Genomic DNA, 20,488 nt, shown 5'->3' on the forward strand with positions numbered 1-20,488 from the left:
TTTGATGGCTGTATGAGGATCTGTGACAGATCTTTCTTCTAATATGATCAGCAAAAGCACGAGGGGCCCATGTGAGTATAACGGCTCGGTCCAGCTCGGCTCTGATCTCCCAGCAGCAGCGGTTTGGACGTAGCTGCAGACAGTGGACAGTTGAATCACACTTACTTTGCACGATTCTGTGTTCCACGGATGTGTTCCTTTTGTGTGATGAACAGGTGGGGGGGGATAGATCACACATGCACGTGCGCATGGCATGAAGTCAAATCCACTCCATTTGGCATGCTGCTTGTGAGAAGAACTCTGATGAGCTGAGAGAAAACCATTTGAGCGTCTCTTCAAGAGACGCTGGGGTGGCGTTAGCGCAGAAATCTAACGGCCGTTATTAACTCCCCACCAGCCTCACCAGATGCGTCCGACGTGCGCACCGTGGAGAGCGGACCGAATGAGGGACCAGGTTCCCTCCCCCTTGGCAGGAGGAGAGCGAACGACTGCGGTCCATTACCCCATCAGAACCAGCAGCCCACCCTCGGGAGCTCCTCACGTGGTCGTGTGGGGTTTTGTTTTTAGGTTCAGGTCTTGGAACAGTTTATCCTTTATCTTGTTTATCCTACCACAGTGCTTAATGTACACTCACGTGTGTTGAACGACGGTGATATAATGAAATCTCTGTCTCTCTCTCACACGGGGTGTAGGGTAACGTGTCCGGAGGAGATGTTTTCCTTTCGTTAGGGAGACCTGTAGCTATGACTGTTCCACATCAGCATTCCTACAGAGTTACACGACCCAGGGGGTTTGGCTTTGAAGATGGAGTTATGTAACATTGGATTAATATTCAACATCACTGGGATAGGACAGAGAGAGAGAAAGAGAGAGGGGGGGTTTGCTTCCACCCACAAACTAAAGCCCCACAACGTCTCTGATCTCCCTTCTTGCCACCCCAAATACTATTTAAAATGGCTGCCATCTTTACGTGCATAGACAGGAACCTCTCCTGTTTGTTGCTTAGCTTAGAGTCAGCAGAAGACTTTAGGAATCAGAGAAAGGGATATGATACATTCCTAGTGAAGAAATGGTGCACTCAGGCCAAAAAATGTACATAAATAAAACTGCTTTTCATCCACCAAGTCCACCAAGACTGACAGACAGACCCTAATGACTGAAGAACCCTTAGTGAGTGGGCTGAGTTGAACACCACATGACTTGGACGCCCAAAGACAATGACAACGGTCCCACTGTGTCAGCAGGATCATTCAGAGGCAGGTTCTTTCTCACCACACCAACACCCTCAAAGACAGGCTCTCTCTCTCTCTCTCTCTCTCTCTCTCTCTCTCTCTCTCTCTCCTCTCTCTCTCTCTCTCTCTCTCTCTCTCTCTCCTCTCTCTCTCTCCTCTCTCTCTCTCTCTCTCTCTCTCTCTCTCTCTCTCTCCTCTCTCTCTCTCTCTCTCTCTCTCTCTCTCCTCTCCTCTCTCTCTCTCCTCTCTCTCTCCTCTCTCTCTCTCTCTCTCTCTCTCTCTCTCCTCTCTCACAACAACCCCCCAAAAAGGTTCTCTCTTTCACCACACCAGAGGCAGAAGCTGAGATCTCTCCTCTGCATCACAGCCGCAGGGGAAACCACAGCACAGGAAGGTGGGGGTGTTGCTATGGATTGGGGGGCTACAGGGTGGAGGAATTCCTGCCAGCAGCCCTACAGGTGAGCAGAGCACTGTGAGCATCGCCCATGATCAGTGAAATGAAGCTCTATGATTCAGCTCCTCACAGATCTTGATTTTGTTTGGTTAACAGCCACAAATGAAACCAGTGAAACGGAATGGCAGCGTAATGACATAAGTAACGAACCCCCGTGACTGTGATGGTTGATGTGAGGCCAGAAGCCTATAGATGCATTTAATATATTCATTTTATGGGGACACGCTACATCTTATTGCTGGTCGTGGCTGGGTGTGAACTACAATGAAAATGAAAGGGATATATGTACTTTTTGTTATCCTTATAATATGAATGATTTTGCAGCTACATTAAAATGTAAATTGCCTTATGCCACCCTATTCAAATTACCACAGCAGTAAATCCTGCTGTGAAAAAAAATGGAAGATCAGCAGCAATTCTGCAGTCACTTCAGAGCAGACAAATGTACAACAGAATATCGCTTCTGCCCTCAGAGAACTGTCTATCTCTCACTTCTGCCCTCAGAGAACTGTCTATCTCTCACTTCTGCCCTCAGAGAACTGTCTATATCTCACTTCTGCCCTCAGAGAACTGTCTATCTCTCACTTCTGCCCTCAGAGAACTGTCTATCTCTCACTTCTGCCCTCAGAGAACTGTCTATCTCTCACTTCTGCCCTCAGAGAACTGTCTATCTCTCACTTCTGCCCTCAGAGAACTGTCTATATCTCTTGCTTCTGCCCTCAGAAAAACTGTCTCTCTCTCACTTTTGCTCTCAGAGAACTGTCTATCTCTCACTTCTGCCCTCAGAGAACTGTCTATCTCTCACTTCTGCCCTCAGAGAACTGTCTATATCTCTTGCTTCTGCCCTCAGAAAACTGTCTCTCTCTCACTTTTGCTCTCAGAGAACTGTCTATCTCTCACTTCTACCCTCAGAGAACTGTCTATCTCTCTCACTTCTGCCCTCAGAAAACTGTCTATATCTCTTGCTTTTGCTCTCAGAGAACTGTCTATCTCTCTTGTTTTTGCTCTCAGAGAACTGTCTATCTCTCACTTCTGCCCTGAGAGAACTGTCTATATCTCTCACTTCTGTCCTCAGAGAACTGTCTATATCTCTCGCTTTTGCTCTCAGAGAACTGTCTATCTCTCACTTCTGCCCTGAGAGACCTGTCTATCTCTCATTTCCTCTCTGTCTCTCGCTTCCTATTTTTCTTTTCCTATAAATGTCCCATAGAGCTGTGATGATTAATTGGTAACTGGGATGCATCTCCTGCTGCTTACAACAGGGGGCGCCATTTATTTTAATGATGCTTAATTTATGCTGCAGTGTGGCTTATGTTTCCCAGCTTGCACATACCAGTGTCTAATTTGTATATTTGGTGTACAAAGTATTGACTGGGCATGAAGAGAGACTGAGATAGCATAAAAAGGGCCTGTTAGTTTAAAGTTAAAATAATAAATAAAAATAAAAATGAATGTTTGTCATACAACTGTTTGCTGCTATTTTCCCCTCTCGTCTGTCTCACAGATGCACATTGTTCCTTGTGTCTTCCATTACAAAGGATTCTTATGCAATTCCATTCACACTAGAGCAGATAAGTCCTTCTCTCCCACACACAACAGCCAATCACACGTCTGCCCAGACCAGCCCCTGCCAAAGCTGGCCCACTCCGTGAGGTGCGGTCACAAGTATGATCAGTTGTAACGGCAGACTGTGTGTGCTCTCAGTCATCACGGGCCGCTGACAGCACGGTGCAACTGAGGGCTGTTACTTCTCAAACTGCTATGATAAAAGTAAGGTGGTGGGGGTCAAAACAAACTGCCATGTTTCACTGATCATGTCGACTCTCGGCCCCTTTCCTCTGGTGTTAAAAGGCAGAGTTCCATTCTCATGGGTTCATTGTGTGTGTGTGTGTGTGTGTGTGTGTGTGTGTATGTCCATTGGTGTACTGTTGGGCATAATTACCTCATACAACGGAGCACAGATACCATCAATCCATTCCAGCTGTAAACTCGGCAATTCATCTTTCCGGTTACGGTCAAAGATGGCCTGGGAAACGCACACATACACACACATTACATCTGCTTTCTACAGTTCACATTACAGCAGTGTGAGCTGGTCACTGCAGAGCCACAGCTCGGCCCCGAGACAAGAGCACAACGCTATTTCTCCCCCACGTCTCCACTCTAGCACCAGCTCAAAGAGCATTAGCAGGCCAAAAGAGATGACTTTGGTCTGATTTAAAAACAAACCAAAAATAATGTTCACTAACATTATTCCTGACAGCTACAAGCTGATTTTATGCAACTGCCTATGACTAAGAAGATGTTTAAGAATAGTTCTGGGTATGTTGTTGCTTATGATTTAAGGTTGTTTTTTTTTTCATTTTATATTGGTATATTCCCTAAGCACAGTTTTCTTCTCAGTGTGGTGTGTTTTGTGTAAAATGCGAGAATGGGAGAGAACGTTCCTTACTGTGGTTCATTACGTCCTCTCCACTCAGTTCCGTGTGTGGGGGCGTGTGTGTGTGTGTGTGTGTGTGTGTGTATACAACACGGCAGTACCGCTAAAAGCAGGCTGTAATGGAGAGATAGGTCCCTGACTAAGGCGCTGTAACTGAATATATGACGCAAAACGCCCCCGCGCTTGGTGCTAAAGACTTTGCTGCTTTGCTGAACCTGAGGCTAGCCGTACTTCAGAGAGAGGCAATGTGTCCAGCCCGGATTACACACCAGGCCGTAATTTCCTTTGGGGGGGAGGGAGGATGGCACACAAAAGCATGTGAGCTTCAAAGCTGTGGAGTGGGATGAGCAGTCTCGTTCGCCGACACGCTTCCTCCCGCTCCTTATTAAGAAAGCCCGTGATCGAGAATAATGACAGAAAGAAGCTTTTGACTTTTTTTGCTTTGCCGCGGCCTGCGCGAGTGCGCTTGTGTGTTTGCTTGGGGATTCTGTGTAAGAGTAAAAGGCCTCATTAGAGCTGAGCTTTGTCTGCTTTCTATGTGCTCCAGGGGCCATTACGACCGGTCACCATAACGACAGGTGCACACGCGCACGGCAGGGCAGACGGCGCGGAGCGGCCGCGGACGGTCGCGCGCTGAAGCCCCGGGCCGCTCGAGCAGAAACGCCACGAACCGTCCGCGTTGTCGCGTGCCACACTCACCGAGGGTGTCAGCTTCAGCTCCGACCGTTCCCGGTCTCCCTGCTCGAAAAACTCGCTAGTGACCAGCTGCGCGACCTGCGGGAGCACGTACAGGCGCAGGTTACGTTGCTATAAACGACAGCACACCCCGTGTTAGCCCCCGGGCTGGAGGTGAAGTGAATGTGTCGGCGCCTGCCTTCTGAGAGGTCTCCCAGGGTTTGGTTACGGCTCCCAAATCACACGCAGTCATCAACATTGACCTGAGACACAGGGGGCAATAGTGTCAGCACGGCGAAAAGAAGCGTTACAACACACACACACACACACACACACACACACACACACACACACACACACACACACACACACACACACGTGCATTATCTGTGCCAGAAGTCAAAGTGAATATTAGGGGGCAAAGGAGTTATGAAGAAAGATGCTGGGTGTAAACAGATGGCAGCTGAACCTTCACCTGAACATATCTCTGTGCTCCTTAACATTCCAGTTATATTCTCCTTTATTGACCAGCTCAAAGAATCTGCTTCTATTCCTGCAAAAAGCACAAATGTATTAAAATATGAAAACACTGTCCTCTCAGCTACACTAAAGATTTGAACCGGCACGATCTGAAAGTGTCTTTCACTTTCATTTTGTTTTTCAATTGTATTTTTATTAGGGTTTTGTTGTTTAAAGAACACACAGTCCATCTTGTAACCAAACACATATCATGTGTGCAAATTTATGTTTATCCATATACATGGACGTAGTTTTGATTTCATAAGTGGGGGGGACACAACCTGGGGTGGCGAACTGTTGAGCGGGGGGGGGGGGGGGGGGGGTTGAATGAAAATTGTTGAGCGCTGTGAACAAAAATTGTTGAGCGGGGGGGGGGGGGGGGGGGGAGCTCGGAGCTGCATGATCCTAGTGCTAGATTTGTCGCTATTTGGATATTGTTTTTTTAACCGTTAAAAAGTGGGGGGGACATGACTTCGTCGCTACTTAAATATTTGGTTTTAACTGTAAAAACTGGGGGGGACCAAAACCGGCTTTTGAAAAAGTGGGGGGGACATGTCCCCCCCGTCCCCCCCCAAAACTACGTCCGTGTCCATATAAATTCAGCGCATAGGGGTAGAAGCTCATATTGTAATAATTCCATTATTATATGCATTGTGTTTTCATGATCAAGTTTCTTCAAGGTATGTATGCATCTTCATTTCTCAACACTTGAATGTGGGTTAAATTACTGCTAATTACTGTCTGCGTATCTCCACATTATTCCAGTGCACTGGCATCTCCATAACCCATTAAAGCTCCTCAAGTCTGTCTGCGCAAACAGTACTACATCCTGCGACCACAGGGGGGCAGTAGACACTCAAGAACCATCAAATTCCCCACATGCCCATTCAATCCCATCTTATGCAAACGCATTCTGATTCTTCGGGGCACTGTTGCTCTTAAATGTATGAAAGATAGAAGGAAATGCTAAATGAACTGCTGTATTTGTTTATTTTGCCTCTAGTGTGGGAGGGCGAACCCTGGTAGCCGTGTCAGAACTCACTCGAAGTAGAGTGTGAGATCAGTAGCCAGGATGGATTGTTTCAACAGCTGCATCAGGTCTCCGTAGTCCCGTGACGACAGGTTGGAGAATATGTTATGTCCCTGGGAAGAGATGTAAGCAAACAGAACAAACACACATGATGCTCTGACACTGGATCTCACTGGTTCTTTATTGGGTTTTAATCCGACTGTGTGGTCGTACTGGGCTGGTCCTAGCCACTCAGTGAATCTGCATAAGGAGATGATTTTAAAGCTTTGACTCCAGGCCGCTCCAACCACGCTAACAGCGTTGGATCAGTAAGATCAGCTGCTGGTACTGACTGTGCAGGAGGCAGACACACAGATGGCAGGGTACAAAGCAGCCCTGTGCTGTTAGACACTAGACTTGTGGACTTGCAAAGTGTTTACACTGCATAATATGTCATGTGAATTAGAATGTCAGTAATCAGATATTGTGAATGCCTAAGATAATGCTTGACAAGTCATGTTCTTGCCTCTCCATCAATGATGTCATTGGTCTGATTTGATCATACATCGTAGCTCCAGTTATGGTCGAACACACACTGCCCCCACGTTCTGAACCATATTAATACACTCAGTTCTTTTGTTGTAATCCTCTAATCTTTTCTGTCAGAGTAAAAGGCATTTATCATTTACAGGCGACAGACCCCACCAAACACTCGGTTCCTCAGCAGTACAGAACTTCTGGCTTTGGTCTTCTAAGTAGCCTGAATCTGTTAGAAAACCTTGATGTGCACTTTCAGCACTTCTGAACAATCTCCAGTGGGGACGTCTGCAGACTCATTATGGTTAAACTGTAGAACGGGTGATTTGAGCTGAAGACCTTATTTCACTCTCTCTAAAGAAAAATCTACTGATATGCATGGGAAAAGGTGATTAACGTAACTCACCATGTCACATTACTTTATTCTATTGCTCTAAATCTATTTTTGTGGTTTCTCGATGCTGACACTTCAGTTTAGGTTTAAACCATGTCCAAGAACTTGGTTCCAGGTCAGCGCACGCCAAGCAAACATTCATCAAACACATTCACATTTTGTTGAACATGAAATCAAAGCACAACGAAATGACATGGTATCACCGCAAACCAGAACCCTGGCTTGCCGGCACACGTATTTAAAAAGATTTACTGTGTATTTCTCAGTTTCAATTTGCACACAATTGTCGTGGGGCCATAACACAAAATACAATTTACAATACGCCTGTGATAACATCAAAGATATTTAGATATTTAGGACTCAAGGAGCAAACGTGGCAATAGCTGTAGGGGTCCAATCTTCGTCACAGCCGTTTGAATGAAGATAAAGGTCCCATCTGGTCTACCGACTACTGCAACATTATCATGAAAAAGACTAACCAAATTGTTATAAGGACCCTTAACTCCAGCAGCCGCTGGTGGGGGGTCAGAGATGAACGGCAGTTCCGTGAGCATGAAGTACATCCGAGGTTAATCCGATTTGTCAGATGTGTAGTCTGAACAGAGCATTGCAGATGAGTTCTCTTTCTTCTCTTTTTGAAAAAAAATCACCATTTATCCTTCCCTCTATCCCTCTTGTTCTCTTTCACTCCATCTTACCGTTAGGTGAACTAATCCACCTCTAATTACCCACTTGCACAAATAGAGACACCTGTCTGTACTAGTCATTCATAAAAGTCATTCATTTTCTATAATTACATTGATTTCTGCAGTGCTGTGTTGCCCTTTCTAATTCTGTGTTGATTCATATGGGTGTTTTGACAGAGACAGCAGTGCTATCAGTACGAGTGCCATTATTAAAGCAAGACACACGTGTTCTTATTAGTGGGTCACAGACTGCACTGTGTGTGAGAGAGAGACACTACCTCACTCTGCAAGATCATGACGGCATGGTTGAAGTGGTGATGCTCCAGTGTGGCTGAAGTCCCATACAGGAGGGACAGAGCAGATCCTGTCCTGAGAGGAATGATGGAGAGATTAGACGAAGAGAGGTGTATGTTATACTTTAACCACCTCAGACTAGGTGCAGGTAAGAGTGTCTGAGAGATGGAACAGGAGTTGTGTATATCTTTGATGTGGTTATAACCAAATAAAAAATATACACAAGGTGTGATCACTGATTGGTCTGACTTGATTAAGTGTGATCACTGATTGGTCTGATTTGGTTAGGTGTGATCACTGATTGGTCTGATTTGGTTAGGTGTGATCACTGATTGGTCTGACTTGGTTAGGTGTGATCACTGATTTGTCTGATTTGGTTAGGTGTGATCACTGATTGGTCTGACTTGGTTAGGTGTGATCACTGATTGGTCTGATTTGGTTAGGTGTGATCACTGATTGGTCTGACTTGGTTAAGTGTGATCACTGATTGGTCTGATTTGGTTAGGTGTGATCACTGATTGGTCTGACTTGGTTAGGTGTGATCTCTGATTGGTCTCTTATGCAAAACGTCAGCACAGTCTTGCCATCTGTATCTTTGGTATAGAGCTAGATATCTACACACGTACACATGCATGCATTTACATACACATGCACACAGCAAACACACTCTGTATTAAGAGCAGCCTCCATCTGATGATTGGGTAATACTGTACTGTACTGTCTCAGGGTTCAACCTTATGGATGAGTTTTTTTTTTTATTTCTGACACCTCAATCAGGATTAGGGTTATCATTATCTGAGGAACAAGACTTGGATGCAATGCTGCAGGATTAAGCGTTGCATTATGGGACCATCCCATTGATGTTATGACATCAGTGTTTAGCAGTGTGTGTTGCATGTGAGCCAGCACAAAACAACAGCCTCGCTTCTCACTTGGCTTGGAAGGCATTGTTGGTTCCTCTGTGGTCCAGGTCGTGGCAAACACAGCCCACTAGCAGCGCCAGTGTCTCCAACTCTGTCAGCGTCTCTTGGAAGCCCGCCGTCTGCGACACACAGGTCACGTTACAGTTCCACGTGATAAGACACTCAAACGAACACAACACATTTGTGTGCTACAGCGGCCCAGGGCAAAATGTGGATCTTCCTCATCTGGGTGGAGAGACCGGTGCTATCGGAGCGCTCGGAACGACCCAAGAGTATCATCTCCTATACAGACTGCAGCAGTGGAGAAACACCGCACTGCTGAACCAAATCACTGAACTACTGGATCACTGCTTGACCACTGTGCTGTTAAAAAAGTGATCTGGGCTAAAACAAAAGAATGTGAGAAACAAATGGGACTGTTGGGTCAGAATTGTGGGTGTTTACACATTTACATCTACTGACACTTCAGGAGCATGACGTGTGTGTCCCAACGCTCACATGCTTTCTTCCCAAGACCATTCTGGGTTAACAACATGGGTCACTGCAGAACCAGCGCCTCACCTCTGGAGAGAAGCTCTCAGAAGAATTCATCACTGTATAAGTGGTGTGTAAAAATGCCAGCTCAGTGTGCACACATCCATACACCCACGCACACCCACAGCCCCACGTCTCTCCACACACCCACAAACATATACAGTTTCATATCCTTGGCCCATAGTTCAAAGTGCTCCAGTTTGTGTGTGTGTGTGTGTGTGTGTGTGTGTGTGTGTGTGTGTGTGAGAGAGAGAGAGAGAGAGAGAGAGACTCACAGTAAGCATTGAAAACATGCACTGGCAGACGTTAAACGCGTGTCTCCAGTTGTGGTACAGAACCATACGATAGTTCTTCCTAACGGTGAGCAGCCACCTACACAGTGTCTAGAGAAGGGTGGAGGGTGAGACAGGAGAAGGGTGGAGGGTGAGACAGGAGGAGAGGGGTGGAGGGTGAGACAGGAGGAGAAGGGTGGAGGGTGAGACAGGAGGAGAAGGGTGGGGGTGAGACAGAAGGAGAAGGGTGGGGTGAGACAGGAGGAGAAGGGTGGAGGGTGAGACAGGAGAACAAGGTTGGGGGTGAGACAGGAGGAGAAAGGTGGAGGGTGAGACAGGAGGAGAAAGGTGGAGGGTGAGACAGGAGGAGAAGGGTGGAGGGTGAGACAGGAGGAGAAGGGTGGAGGGTGAGACAGGAGGAGAAGGGTGGAGGGTGAGACAGAAGGAGAAGGGTGGGGTGAGACAGGAGGAGAAGGGTGGGAGTGAGACAGGAGGAGAAGGGTGGAGGGTGAGACAGAAGGAGAAGGGTGGGGTGAGACAGGAGGAGAAGGGTGGGAGTGAGACAGGAGGAGAAGGGTGGGAGTGAGACAGGAGGAGAAGGGTGGGGGTGAGACAGAAGGAGAAGGGTGGGGTGAGACAGGAGGAGAAGGGTGGAGGGTGAGACAGGAGAACAAGGTTGGGGGTGAGACAGGAGGAGAAGGGTGGAGGGTGAGATAGGAGGAGAAGGGTGGAGAGTGAGACAGGAGGAGAAGGGTGGAGGGTGAGACAGAAGGAGAAGGGTGGGGTGAGACAGGAGGAGAAGGGTGGGAGTGAGACAGGAGGAGAAGGGTGGGAGTGAGACAGGAGGAGAAGGGTGGGGGTGAGACAGAAGGAGAAGGGTGGGGTGAGACAGGAGGAGAAGGGTGGAGGGTGAGACAGGAGAACAAGGTTGGGGATGAGACAGGAGGAGAAGGGTGGAGGGTGAGATAGGAGGAGAAGGGTGGAGAGTGAGACAGGAGGAGAAGGGTGGAGGGTGAGACAGAAGGAGAAGGGTGGGGGTGAGACAGGAGGAGAAGGGTGGAGGGTGAGACAGAAGGAGAAGGGTGGGGTGAGACAGGAGGAGAAGGGTGGGAGTGAGACAGGAGGAGAAGGGTGGGAGTGAGACAGGAGGAGAAGGGTGGGGGTGAGACAGAAGGAGAAGGGTGGGGTGAGACAGGAGGAGAAGGGTGGAGGGTGAGACAGGAGAACAAGGTTGGGGGTGAGACAGGAGGAGAAGGGTGGAGGGTGAGATAGGAGGAGAAGGGTGGAGAGTGAGACAGGAGGAGAAGGGTGGAGGGTGAGACAGGAGGAGAAGGGTGGGGTGAGACAGGAGGAGAAGGGTGGAGGGTGAGACAGGAGGAGAAGGGTGGAGGGTGAGATAGGAGGAGAAGGGTGGAGGGTGAGACAGGAGGAGAAGGGCATGTGAGAGAATTTTCTCCCATAGCATTTTTCATTGACAGACTAAAGGAACAGACCAAGGGAGTAGACGGCTTGAGAGGTTTTTACACCTTGATATTTTCCAGACTGCTGAACGGGAGTGCAGGAAGCTGACTAAGACCAGTGTGTATTTCTTTTCAAAGACCTTCAGGACAAAAACGTCCTGAAATATTCTGTCTATTCCTGTCTATCTAGAAAATCCAGAGGAAACAGGGGTGACCTGCATTGTCAGTACATGTAACATCTACAATTCCTATCAAAAATACATTTGTTTGTAAACACCTTTTTCAAATACAAGGCCCAAGGTTTCCTTTTCTAAAATACTTTCTTTTGGTTGCTGATGTTAAGGCTGGGATAAGAGGTGGATGTAGGAATAACACTGGAGTTGAGCTATAATAATGGCCAATGAACAAACGCTCCAATAGCCGTAACACAAGAGTGTGTGTGTGTGGGTGTGTGTGGGTCACCTCGTAATCTATCTTAAACTTCTGCACCATTCCGAGCTCCATAAACATGCGCAGGGAGGCAGTGATCATGGCGTCCACGTCCAAAGAGAAGTCGTCAAACGACAGCTTATCAATGCCCAGCTCACACACCAGAGGGATGTTAGCAGCCTGAATGAAAGAGACACAATTTTCATTTCGTTTTAAAATTTTGTCTTTTTTTTTGCCAAAATCAAGAGCAGTATGAAACAATCAAGACTAGTCAATCATTTTCTCCCACACAAAATATAATCTCTGGCAAACATTGTTGTAGAAAGCCTTCCTGAGACCCACCCAGAAATGCCCTAACATCCTATGAGCTTATGTGACTTCTAAATTATGCTTTTGAACCAGTTTTTACAAGCAAAACATGAGTAATGTTGTAGGCAGCACTTGTAAAATCTGTTTAGAACAACAACAAAAGAAATATCGCGTCAATATCAGAAAAGGCAGGACACAGCGCAGTGGATATACCTCGAGTCAAACTGATTTGTGGGTACAATTCCAATAGAAATGCGCCAATGCAAATCTCCTTATCTGAAACGTACTGTTTGTACAGAAGAGAGCATTAGGGCTCTCCAGGGACTAACAAAGCAGAGAGAAAGGAGCTACAGAAGAGGGACAGACACGCACACAGAGGGAAAGGTCAGAGGTCAGGGGAGCCTGGGGGAGAGGTGCAGTCTCCAGAGGGGCAGAGGCAAGGGCCTCCTTATTCCCTCTCTCTCTCTCCTTCAGACACTTTGTGAATGGAGGAGCACACCGAACCTCCTGGCTGGCCACTCTCTCTCTCCACCGTTTGCTTCTGACGCCACAACGTCTGTTCCAGCAATTAGCTGACAGCCCAACAGCACTGAGCTGAACTGCTAATGAGAAGACTATAGATAGAGTTGTAAAACTTATACATAGAGGCACGGAAAGAGAGAGAGAAAAAAAAGACAAATAAGCTAACGAGAAAATGTTGGCAAGGGAATTGGGTGTTGTTTTGATGACATCACTGACAATGCTAATTCTAGATAACCATTCATTTATAACTAATTATATCAATGCCGGTAAAAGTGAGTTTTACCTATGAAACCAAGGATGTATTTCACAACTAAAGAAGCCATGGTGAATGTCTGAGGGCTCTAAATCTTTTGTGCTCCATGTTTGAAAGGTTTTAGTTTTGAGTTTTTAAATAAAACGTATCATGGCTTTTTAAGACAGCAAGCTTCTCAAAACTAATGCTATTGATGAGGTACTCTGGATGGAATTATACATGAAAGATGGGAATACAACTGTTTTATTAAAGTGTGGGTTCAAAATGAAGGTATGTGGGAAGGAACAGAAGAGACAGATGGAGAAATATACACTAAAAGTTTCATCATTTGTGAAGTGTTGGCATGTTACTGGAAAAAGACATTTTTTTTCTTCATTTTTCTATGTTTACCAAAGCATTCCTGATGAAATCGGTGTAGAGAAATCTTGTATGATAGATGTGTTGTTCCCATTGGAGAAATAATTGAAAACTCTACATTGATGGTATCAGTAATGCAGGAACAATAATGAGATATTGACTGCCTTAATCATTAATAAGTAGTATACAACAAAAACTATGTGAATGTATGTGTACTTGAATTGTCAGACTGCCTGTTTCGAACTTTAAATTATTAATGTCAATCACCTTCAAAATAAAGGGAAGCAATTTTTGCTCATAATGGTTTATAATTTATCAGCCCATTTTAGAGAGGAAAACATTTGCAAATGTATACCTTGTTTGTGGATAAATGTGTTTCAACCATGCTAATAATCATCATAATAAATGTGTTTCAACCATGCTAATAATCATAGAGACTATAATTAATCTGTCTGTGAATTAACTGTCACCAGCAGTGACAGGCCATTTATTCAGAATTTCCTAGAAAAATCTCACTTGTATCCCTCTGATCAGTTTCACATTATGCTTTACCTTAAACTTGTCCACCTCAGTCTTGGAGCAGGTGGCATGATATGACAGCACCTGCAGAGAGAAAGCAAGAGGGGGAGGGAGAGATAGAGAGAGAGAGAGAGAGAGAGAGAGAGAGAGAGAGAGAGAGAGAGAGAATGGGGGGAGAAAAATTGGTAGTGAGCTGAAAATGTATTATTGTGTGAATACTGAGTGAATAGTATGTGAATAACCCTGGAGGGTCACAGCAAGAGTCAGATCAGTATGGCTCTAATACCTGATTGTGATTCGCCTCAGTGTGCTGGTTCCTTTTGTGAGAATAAAAGTTTGTGGGCTCTTTAGAACTGTCTGAATGTCAGTATGAAATGTATCCTAAATGGGATCTAACCATCTAATAAAATGAACCAGCATGCACAATGGAATTGTGTTTTGTGAATGTATATGTATTTATGTATTATGTATATGTGTTATATGCATGGTTTAAAGAATAGAAGTCAATGAAGACACGTGAACATCTAAATGACCTCCTGAAAAGAAACTGGAGTGTCCGAAGCATTCTGACCTTCATTTCATACTAAATGCCTTTTAATGCATTCTCACCCCAGAAATTTTTTTATTATTGCTAGATTGCTGTGCAGCCTCTAATACAAGTGGCATCTTTATGAACATCCCTATGGACAATTACTGGGTTGAAATATTAGAGACTCTTAACAAGTTCTAATCTTTTGAACTCAAAGAAAATTCAGTGTCTGTTGACGACCAGGTGTCTTCGGGTTCTGCTGGCAAATGTGGGTGCCCCAGGGCTCCACTTTTGGCCCTATTATGTTTTTACTCTATTGCTCTATTACTCTATTGCTCCCCTGGTGCTTCGTTTTAATTTTGCATATGCATGCCAATGTAAATTAAGTCCTTAACGACTGTTGTTGAGGAGTGCGAGAGGTTGCAGGACAAGAACAAGAGGACATTGTTTATTTAGAGACATACAAGAACTGGAGTTATTGAGTTGGAGTCCATAGTCATGATTTCAACGGTCTGGGGGTAAAGATAACATGAACAAAGTAGCCAGAGTAATTAAAGGAAACTGAGAGAAAACACAAAGACAAACAACATGCCAAACCAGACAAAATGCTAACCACAACTAACACAACACAAAGACAAACTGGAATAAAGCCAGTAAACACAGACAGACAGTGTGATCAGGTATGGGGAGCACAGATGAACTGGCACAGGACTGAAACCCAAGATGGAGGCTGAGCTGACTCAATGAGGGAGGAAACTGACAGTTGTAGCCATTAAAGACTGGACGTCTTGTACATTCCTTGACATGAATGAGAACATTCAAATATCCTTCCTGTTAGTCCTGACTATTTATCTATGGAATAACAGGCAGTTTAGTTGTTGGTCTTATGACATTTAAGGTCAAACCATGTTTGAATGTCTTTATACATACCAATAAACCTGTTCTGTCTGCTTTCTCTGTATAAGAAATAGTGTGTTAATTATATGAATCATATACAATTAGGATGCTGAGAAATCTTTCATCCTTCTGTCTGGATAACTGTAATATTTCTGACCTGCAGATAACCTGCAGACTTACATACAGTTAGTTTTCTAGGTAGTGTTAAGATCCTTATAGAGGTTCTAACAGTTACCCAAAATAAAGGTTTAAAACATTTTATAGAATTAAAAAAGAGTTCCCTTATTGTTATGGATTACAAAGAGATCCAAATAGATCTATATTTTTCTCACCACTGGAGTATTACCCATATTGCTTTGCTTTTGTTAAAAATGGCCATGAACACTGAACAAACGCTACCTTAACAGACGCATTCACACAAGTCATGTGCTTTCTGAAAACAACACACTTTATTCCAGGGCTACTGGTGCAGTAAACTTATGGCTATTCCCAGTACATAGCCCAACACAATGAACCCACTCCATTGCGGTGCCTTATTCTGCTGGCACATGTCCCCGATGTGTTTACACACACATACACTCAAACTCCATCACACACACATTTATACAACAGCATCAATGCCCCTGACTTTGTGCACAGGACCAGATAATAAAGTGGTACACTGCTTCCTCTCTTCCTCCTTGCTCACTGGATAATCACATATTGTGTGTGTGTGTGTGTGTGTGTGTGTGTGTGTGTGTGTGTGTGTGTGTGTGTGTGTGTGTGTGTGTGTGTGTGTGTGTGTGTGTGTGTGTGTGTGTGTGTGTGTGTGTGTCTGTATGTGTAATAAACTCCAGTTCCTACCCTCTCACATCCTTATTTGATCAAGGTTGCTCATGTTTATTCAGTATCGCCAAGGGTTATATATCTCTATACTCATATAAATCTTTAGCACCCTCTACAAATGCATGCACACACAATCTGGAGAGAGAGAAGAAATGCTTTAACAATGCAGAGCCAATGCCTTTGTGTTCCTGTTCACTATAAAGTATCTAGTACTGTATATCTATAGCGTCAGAGCAATGTCTAACAATAAATACTGCACGTACGGTGTCTGTGTTATCCACACCATTATCGCCTATAGATGTAACCATAAATTCGCATATGTACACACAGAGCCTGACCATCCCGCAAGCAAATCTGTGTTCAGGAAATACATACAGATTTATGTGGTCAGCTTGCATTAATACGCAGAATGTGCTTTTGTTAAATAACATACAGACATTCCACTTAAATGTTAGGGCAGATAAACAATTATCTGTAATGATAAGTAATTAAAGTACTAATACAGTATATAGTGCAATCTACCACGATTTTAGCTGTTTAAACTTTTACTTCTTTGGCACTTTGGCTTGAGTGGCTACAGAGTCAAAGTTGAAAATGTCAGCTTTGATTGACTGCGATTCTAACTGCAAATCTAAATGACTGCACAAAAAGTACAACAAATATGACGTGGATTTGGCCAATTATTCTTCCAGCCCTAAAAAGGCTTGTGATTCCTATACAGAAAACTGGCATTCAGCAGTTTAACCTCACAGTCACTGTTTCACTTCAAGTCCCAGACACAGAGCCAAAACAAGAACAACAAAAATCCCCAAGCTGGCATCCAGTCGCTTAGAGGCCGAATCATAGTAAAGCAAAGCAGTGGTGAAGGTTCTGGAGTTACGTTACTAGTCCCACACAGAGTGTAACGGAGCGCCCCGCGCCTGCAGACAAGGAAGTGACGAGTCTATGAGAGACACTCAAGAGGACAAAAAGTTCCAGCACAGAGAGCGTGGGGAAATGTTGGGGCGAAGGGAGAGTGGGAGGAGGGAGAAGTGAATGCAGAGCAGGGAGAGCGTATGAGAGAGAGGGAAGGATGGAGGAGAGAAAGTGTCTCAGAAGGGGGGGTGGGGGGGTTAGGGCAGTCTCTGGGTGGCAAGTGCCCTCTATGAGTCATGGCCGACGTTCACGTACATGTAGTCACGAAGCTCCTCCCCCTCCTTAACCCTGCCCCGACAAAACTAGGCCAACATCTCACCAATTAAGCAAACCCATTCTGCATAACTCACCCAGACATGGTTATGTGTGCGTGTGCGTGTGTGTATGTGTGTGTGTGTATGCCTGTTCAGGAGAAACTTACATCCAGTGCGACAGACTGCTTGGCCCAAGATTTCTTCACCTGATCGTACATTATAGTGTTATTGATCCCCAACCCACAAAATATCACAAATGCCTGTAACAGACAAAAAGAGAGACTCACACTGAGGCAGTGAACATTGAAAGAGTGAAAAATTAATTTATACCTCTGCACAGTGTGTAGTGCGAATCTGAAAAGCATCCCAACTCAATATGTATGTAATACCTCAAACAGTCTCTGGTCTGCATCATCAAATGGTTTCCCATCCAGCCTGTTCAGAACCTGAGCTACACCTGAAACACAGAATTTGCAGCCTGCGTCTCACATACTGTCTCACACACTGAGAACATGAAGCCTATGTCTCACTGTTTCCCACACAAAGAACATGTAGCCTACATCTCACTTAATTTTCTCACACATGCAGCCTGCACCTGACTGTCTCACACCTTCTTCATATTGTTGCCCATATAAGATTTATTGTTATTATTATGGTGTCATGTGTAGTTTAAATAAGTCAACCACTACATCTGTTTCAATAAAGGAGTCAACCCCCCTCTCTTTCTCCCCCCCCCCCCCTCTCTCTCTCAGCAGTGTAATGCTGGTGGGCAATTAAAGCTGGTTTGTGCTTTTATCGACCAACCCCCACCCCACACTCTTCCTCCCACACATCCCGTCATTATGTTTATTCATAAGCAGAGCACAGAGCTGCTGTGGAGATACAGTGCTCCACTTGCTCTCCTACAGGTACGACACCGTTGCGGTAGAGAGACCTCCTTGCAACTTCTGCCAAAAAGACATGGCCTTACAGATACTACCTCAGAGGAACAGATCTGCCACTACTCTAGATCCACCACTCTAGAGATAGTCCCTTACTGCTATGGAGATACTACACCATGGAAAAATCTAGAGCAGCTGCATGGGAGCCACTGGTATTGTACTGCCGCAGAGCTGCTACTCTGAGAGATATAAGTTGCCTCTGTGAGAGATATAGAGTTGCCACTCAGAGATATAGAGCTGCCTCTGTGAGATATAGAGCTGCCACTCTGAGAGATATAGAGCTGCCTCTGTGAGAGATATAGAGCTGCCTCTCTGAGATATAGAGAGCTGCCTCTCAGAGATATAGATAGCTGCCTCTCAGAGCTGCCTAATAGAGATATAGAGCTGCCACTCAGAGATATAACTCCTCTCTTGCTGCTTTCACATTGTATACTGAACTCTCACTCTAGCTTGTCGCAAAGTGTGCACATCATTCAACAGAGAAATCTCAAAACATCTGAGATGCAGTATAAAGACGGTAAATAAATGACTATGGTAATAGTGAAAGGAAAGAACAGACTTGTATAGGTTAGTAGGTATAACAGTCAAATTAGAAAAGATTAAGAATTTATATGTCCATATAAAAAGGAATTGAACTGCAGCATTCAGCAGGGGAAGTTACAGCCACTATTAGACAACACGGTTAAAATGCACTCAGTCACTCAAATGGTGCTCAAATATATGGGCAAGCAAGAGATAAACAAGTCTTAGACAGAGGAATGAGAAAAAGCTATGTGCAGATACAGACAGTCAGAAGTGTGTGTGTGTTCACACGCATGTGTGCATGTGTGTATGTGCTGCGATAAAGATGCATATCTTGTGTCATCGTGGGATTATAGCTTCGTCAGCGACAGTGTTGTGTGGGGAGGCAGTTGTGACAGTGTTCTCTGGTTGCCTTGGTGGGGGGGGGGGGGGTCACTGTAACGGCCCTGGCCCTTCAGGGAGAGCCAGGAGAGCCAGGGAGAGCCAGACCTTCTCGTCCAACATCAGTATGTGACCTCACAAATACACTTCTGGAAGAATGGTCAAAAGTCCCCATAAACACACTCCTACACCTTGTGGACAGCATTTCCAGAAGAGTTTAAGCTGTTCTAGCTGCAAAGGGTGTACCAACGTCATATTGAACCCTATGGATTAGGAATGGGATGTCACTTAAGCTCATATGTGAGTCAAGGAAGGTGAGTGAATACTTTTGGCAATATAGCGTATTCATGACTAGAATGGCCTAGATTCTTCTAATGCAAGCCTATGGCTAACAGGGACTTTGGCAAACCACTGCATCTGTGGCTGAAATTCCTCATGTCTGTAGCATTCATACAGTTTGTGTGGAGTCAGACTTTTCCCTGCCCTACGTTTAAGCAAAAAATATCCCGAGGATTTGTGTGAAACTTTCTGTAAGGGGGTGGGAGGAGTGAATGAGAAAGAGAGAGAGAGAGAGAGAGAGAGAGAGAGAGAGAGATCATCCCTTTGAATGAACACATCCTTGACTCTGTACTGCTGTTGTACCTTGCTGTTGTGCAGTTATGACTTCCAGTCGATCCACCCACACATAGCCACCCACCCACATGAACACGCACGCACGCACACACACACACACACACACACACACACACACACACACACACACACACACACACACACACACACACACACACACACACACACACACACCCACCCACACATGCTGCACGACCTTCACAAGCACACTCGCTCTCAGTCTTTCTCCTTTTCACACACAGATACACACACAAAATACATTGACAGAACACACATACAAAATATTTTGCCCTCATATATATTTTTCAGGTAAAACACACACACACACACACACACACACACACACACACACACACACACACACACTCACATTTGAACAATCACACATGAACTGAGACTAGGGAGGTGCCTGCTGACAGGATCTAGCTCTCAGTAGCTCTCAGATCTGAGAGGGGCTAAATCCAATTTCTCCTTCTACCTTAACTGTAACACACACACACACACACACACACACACACACACACACACACACACACACACATCAAATCCATGTATGCACCCACACACTGTATTATAAAAAAAAAAAAAAAAAAACATGTTACTGAAGTTAGAAAAACTTGCACTCCACTGTTAAAAATGGTACTGTAGTGAAATTCACAGGGCAGAGGTGGGTTTATATCAGTGAACTTACCACAGGGCAGAGGTGGGTTTATATCAGTGAACTTACCACAGGGCAGAGGTGGGTTTATATCAGTGAACTTACCACAGGGCAG

At 45.0% G+C, this 20,488-nt stretch overlaps 1 protein-coding gene across 2 annotated transcripts in view; it reads right to left on the minus strand.

Annotated features, from left to right (window-relative positions):
* Positions 1 to 20,488, minus strand: part of pde11a (phosphodiesterase 11a) — a 39,086-nt gene that overhangs the window by 3,364 nt on the left and 15,234 nt on the right. Inside the window, exons 8-19 of one of the 2 annotated variants that reach the window (XM_077002859.1) lie at positions 17,628 to 17,695; positions 17,406 to 17,498; positions 13,852 to 13,902; positions 11,892 to 12,038; positions 9,973 to 10,080; positions 9,173 to 9,282; positions 8,225 to 8,315; positions 6,363 to 6,463; positions 5,277 to 5,354; positions 5,001 to 5,064; positions 4,826 to 4,900; positions 3,629 to 3,712 (exon numbers count right to left, since the gene is read on the minus strand). In XM_077002859.1, coding sequence (XP_076858974.1) covers positions 3,629 to 3,712; positions 4,826 to 4,900; positions 5,001 to 5,064; positions 5,277 to 5,354; positions 6,363 to 6,463; positions 8,225 to 8,315; positions 9,173 to 9,282; positions 9,973 to 10,080; positions 11,892 to 12,038; positions 13,852 to 13,902; positions 17,406 to 17,498; positions 17,628 to 17,695 — 1,070 coding nt within the window. The remainder of the gene's footprint in view (positions 1 to 3,628; positions 3,713 to 4,825; positions 4,901 to 5,000; positions 5,065 to 5,276; positions 5,355 to 6,362; positions 6,464 to 8,224; positions 8,316 to 9,172; positions 9,283 to 9,972; positions 10,081 to 11,891; positions 12,039 to 13,851; positions 13,903 to 17,405; positions 17,499 to 17,627; positions 17,696 to 20,488) is intronic. The other variant, XM_077002860.1, reaches the window with a different exon arrangement.

Source organism: Brachyhypopomus gauderio, chromosome 4, assembly GCF_052324685.1.
Source record: "Brachyhypopomus gauderio isolate BG-103 chromosome 4, BGAUD_0.2, whole genome shotgun sequence".
Taxonomy (NCBI): domain Eukaryota; kingdom Metazoa; phylum Chordata; class Actinopteri; order Gymnotiformes; family Hypopomidae; genus Brachyhypopomus; species Brachyhypopomus gauderio.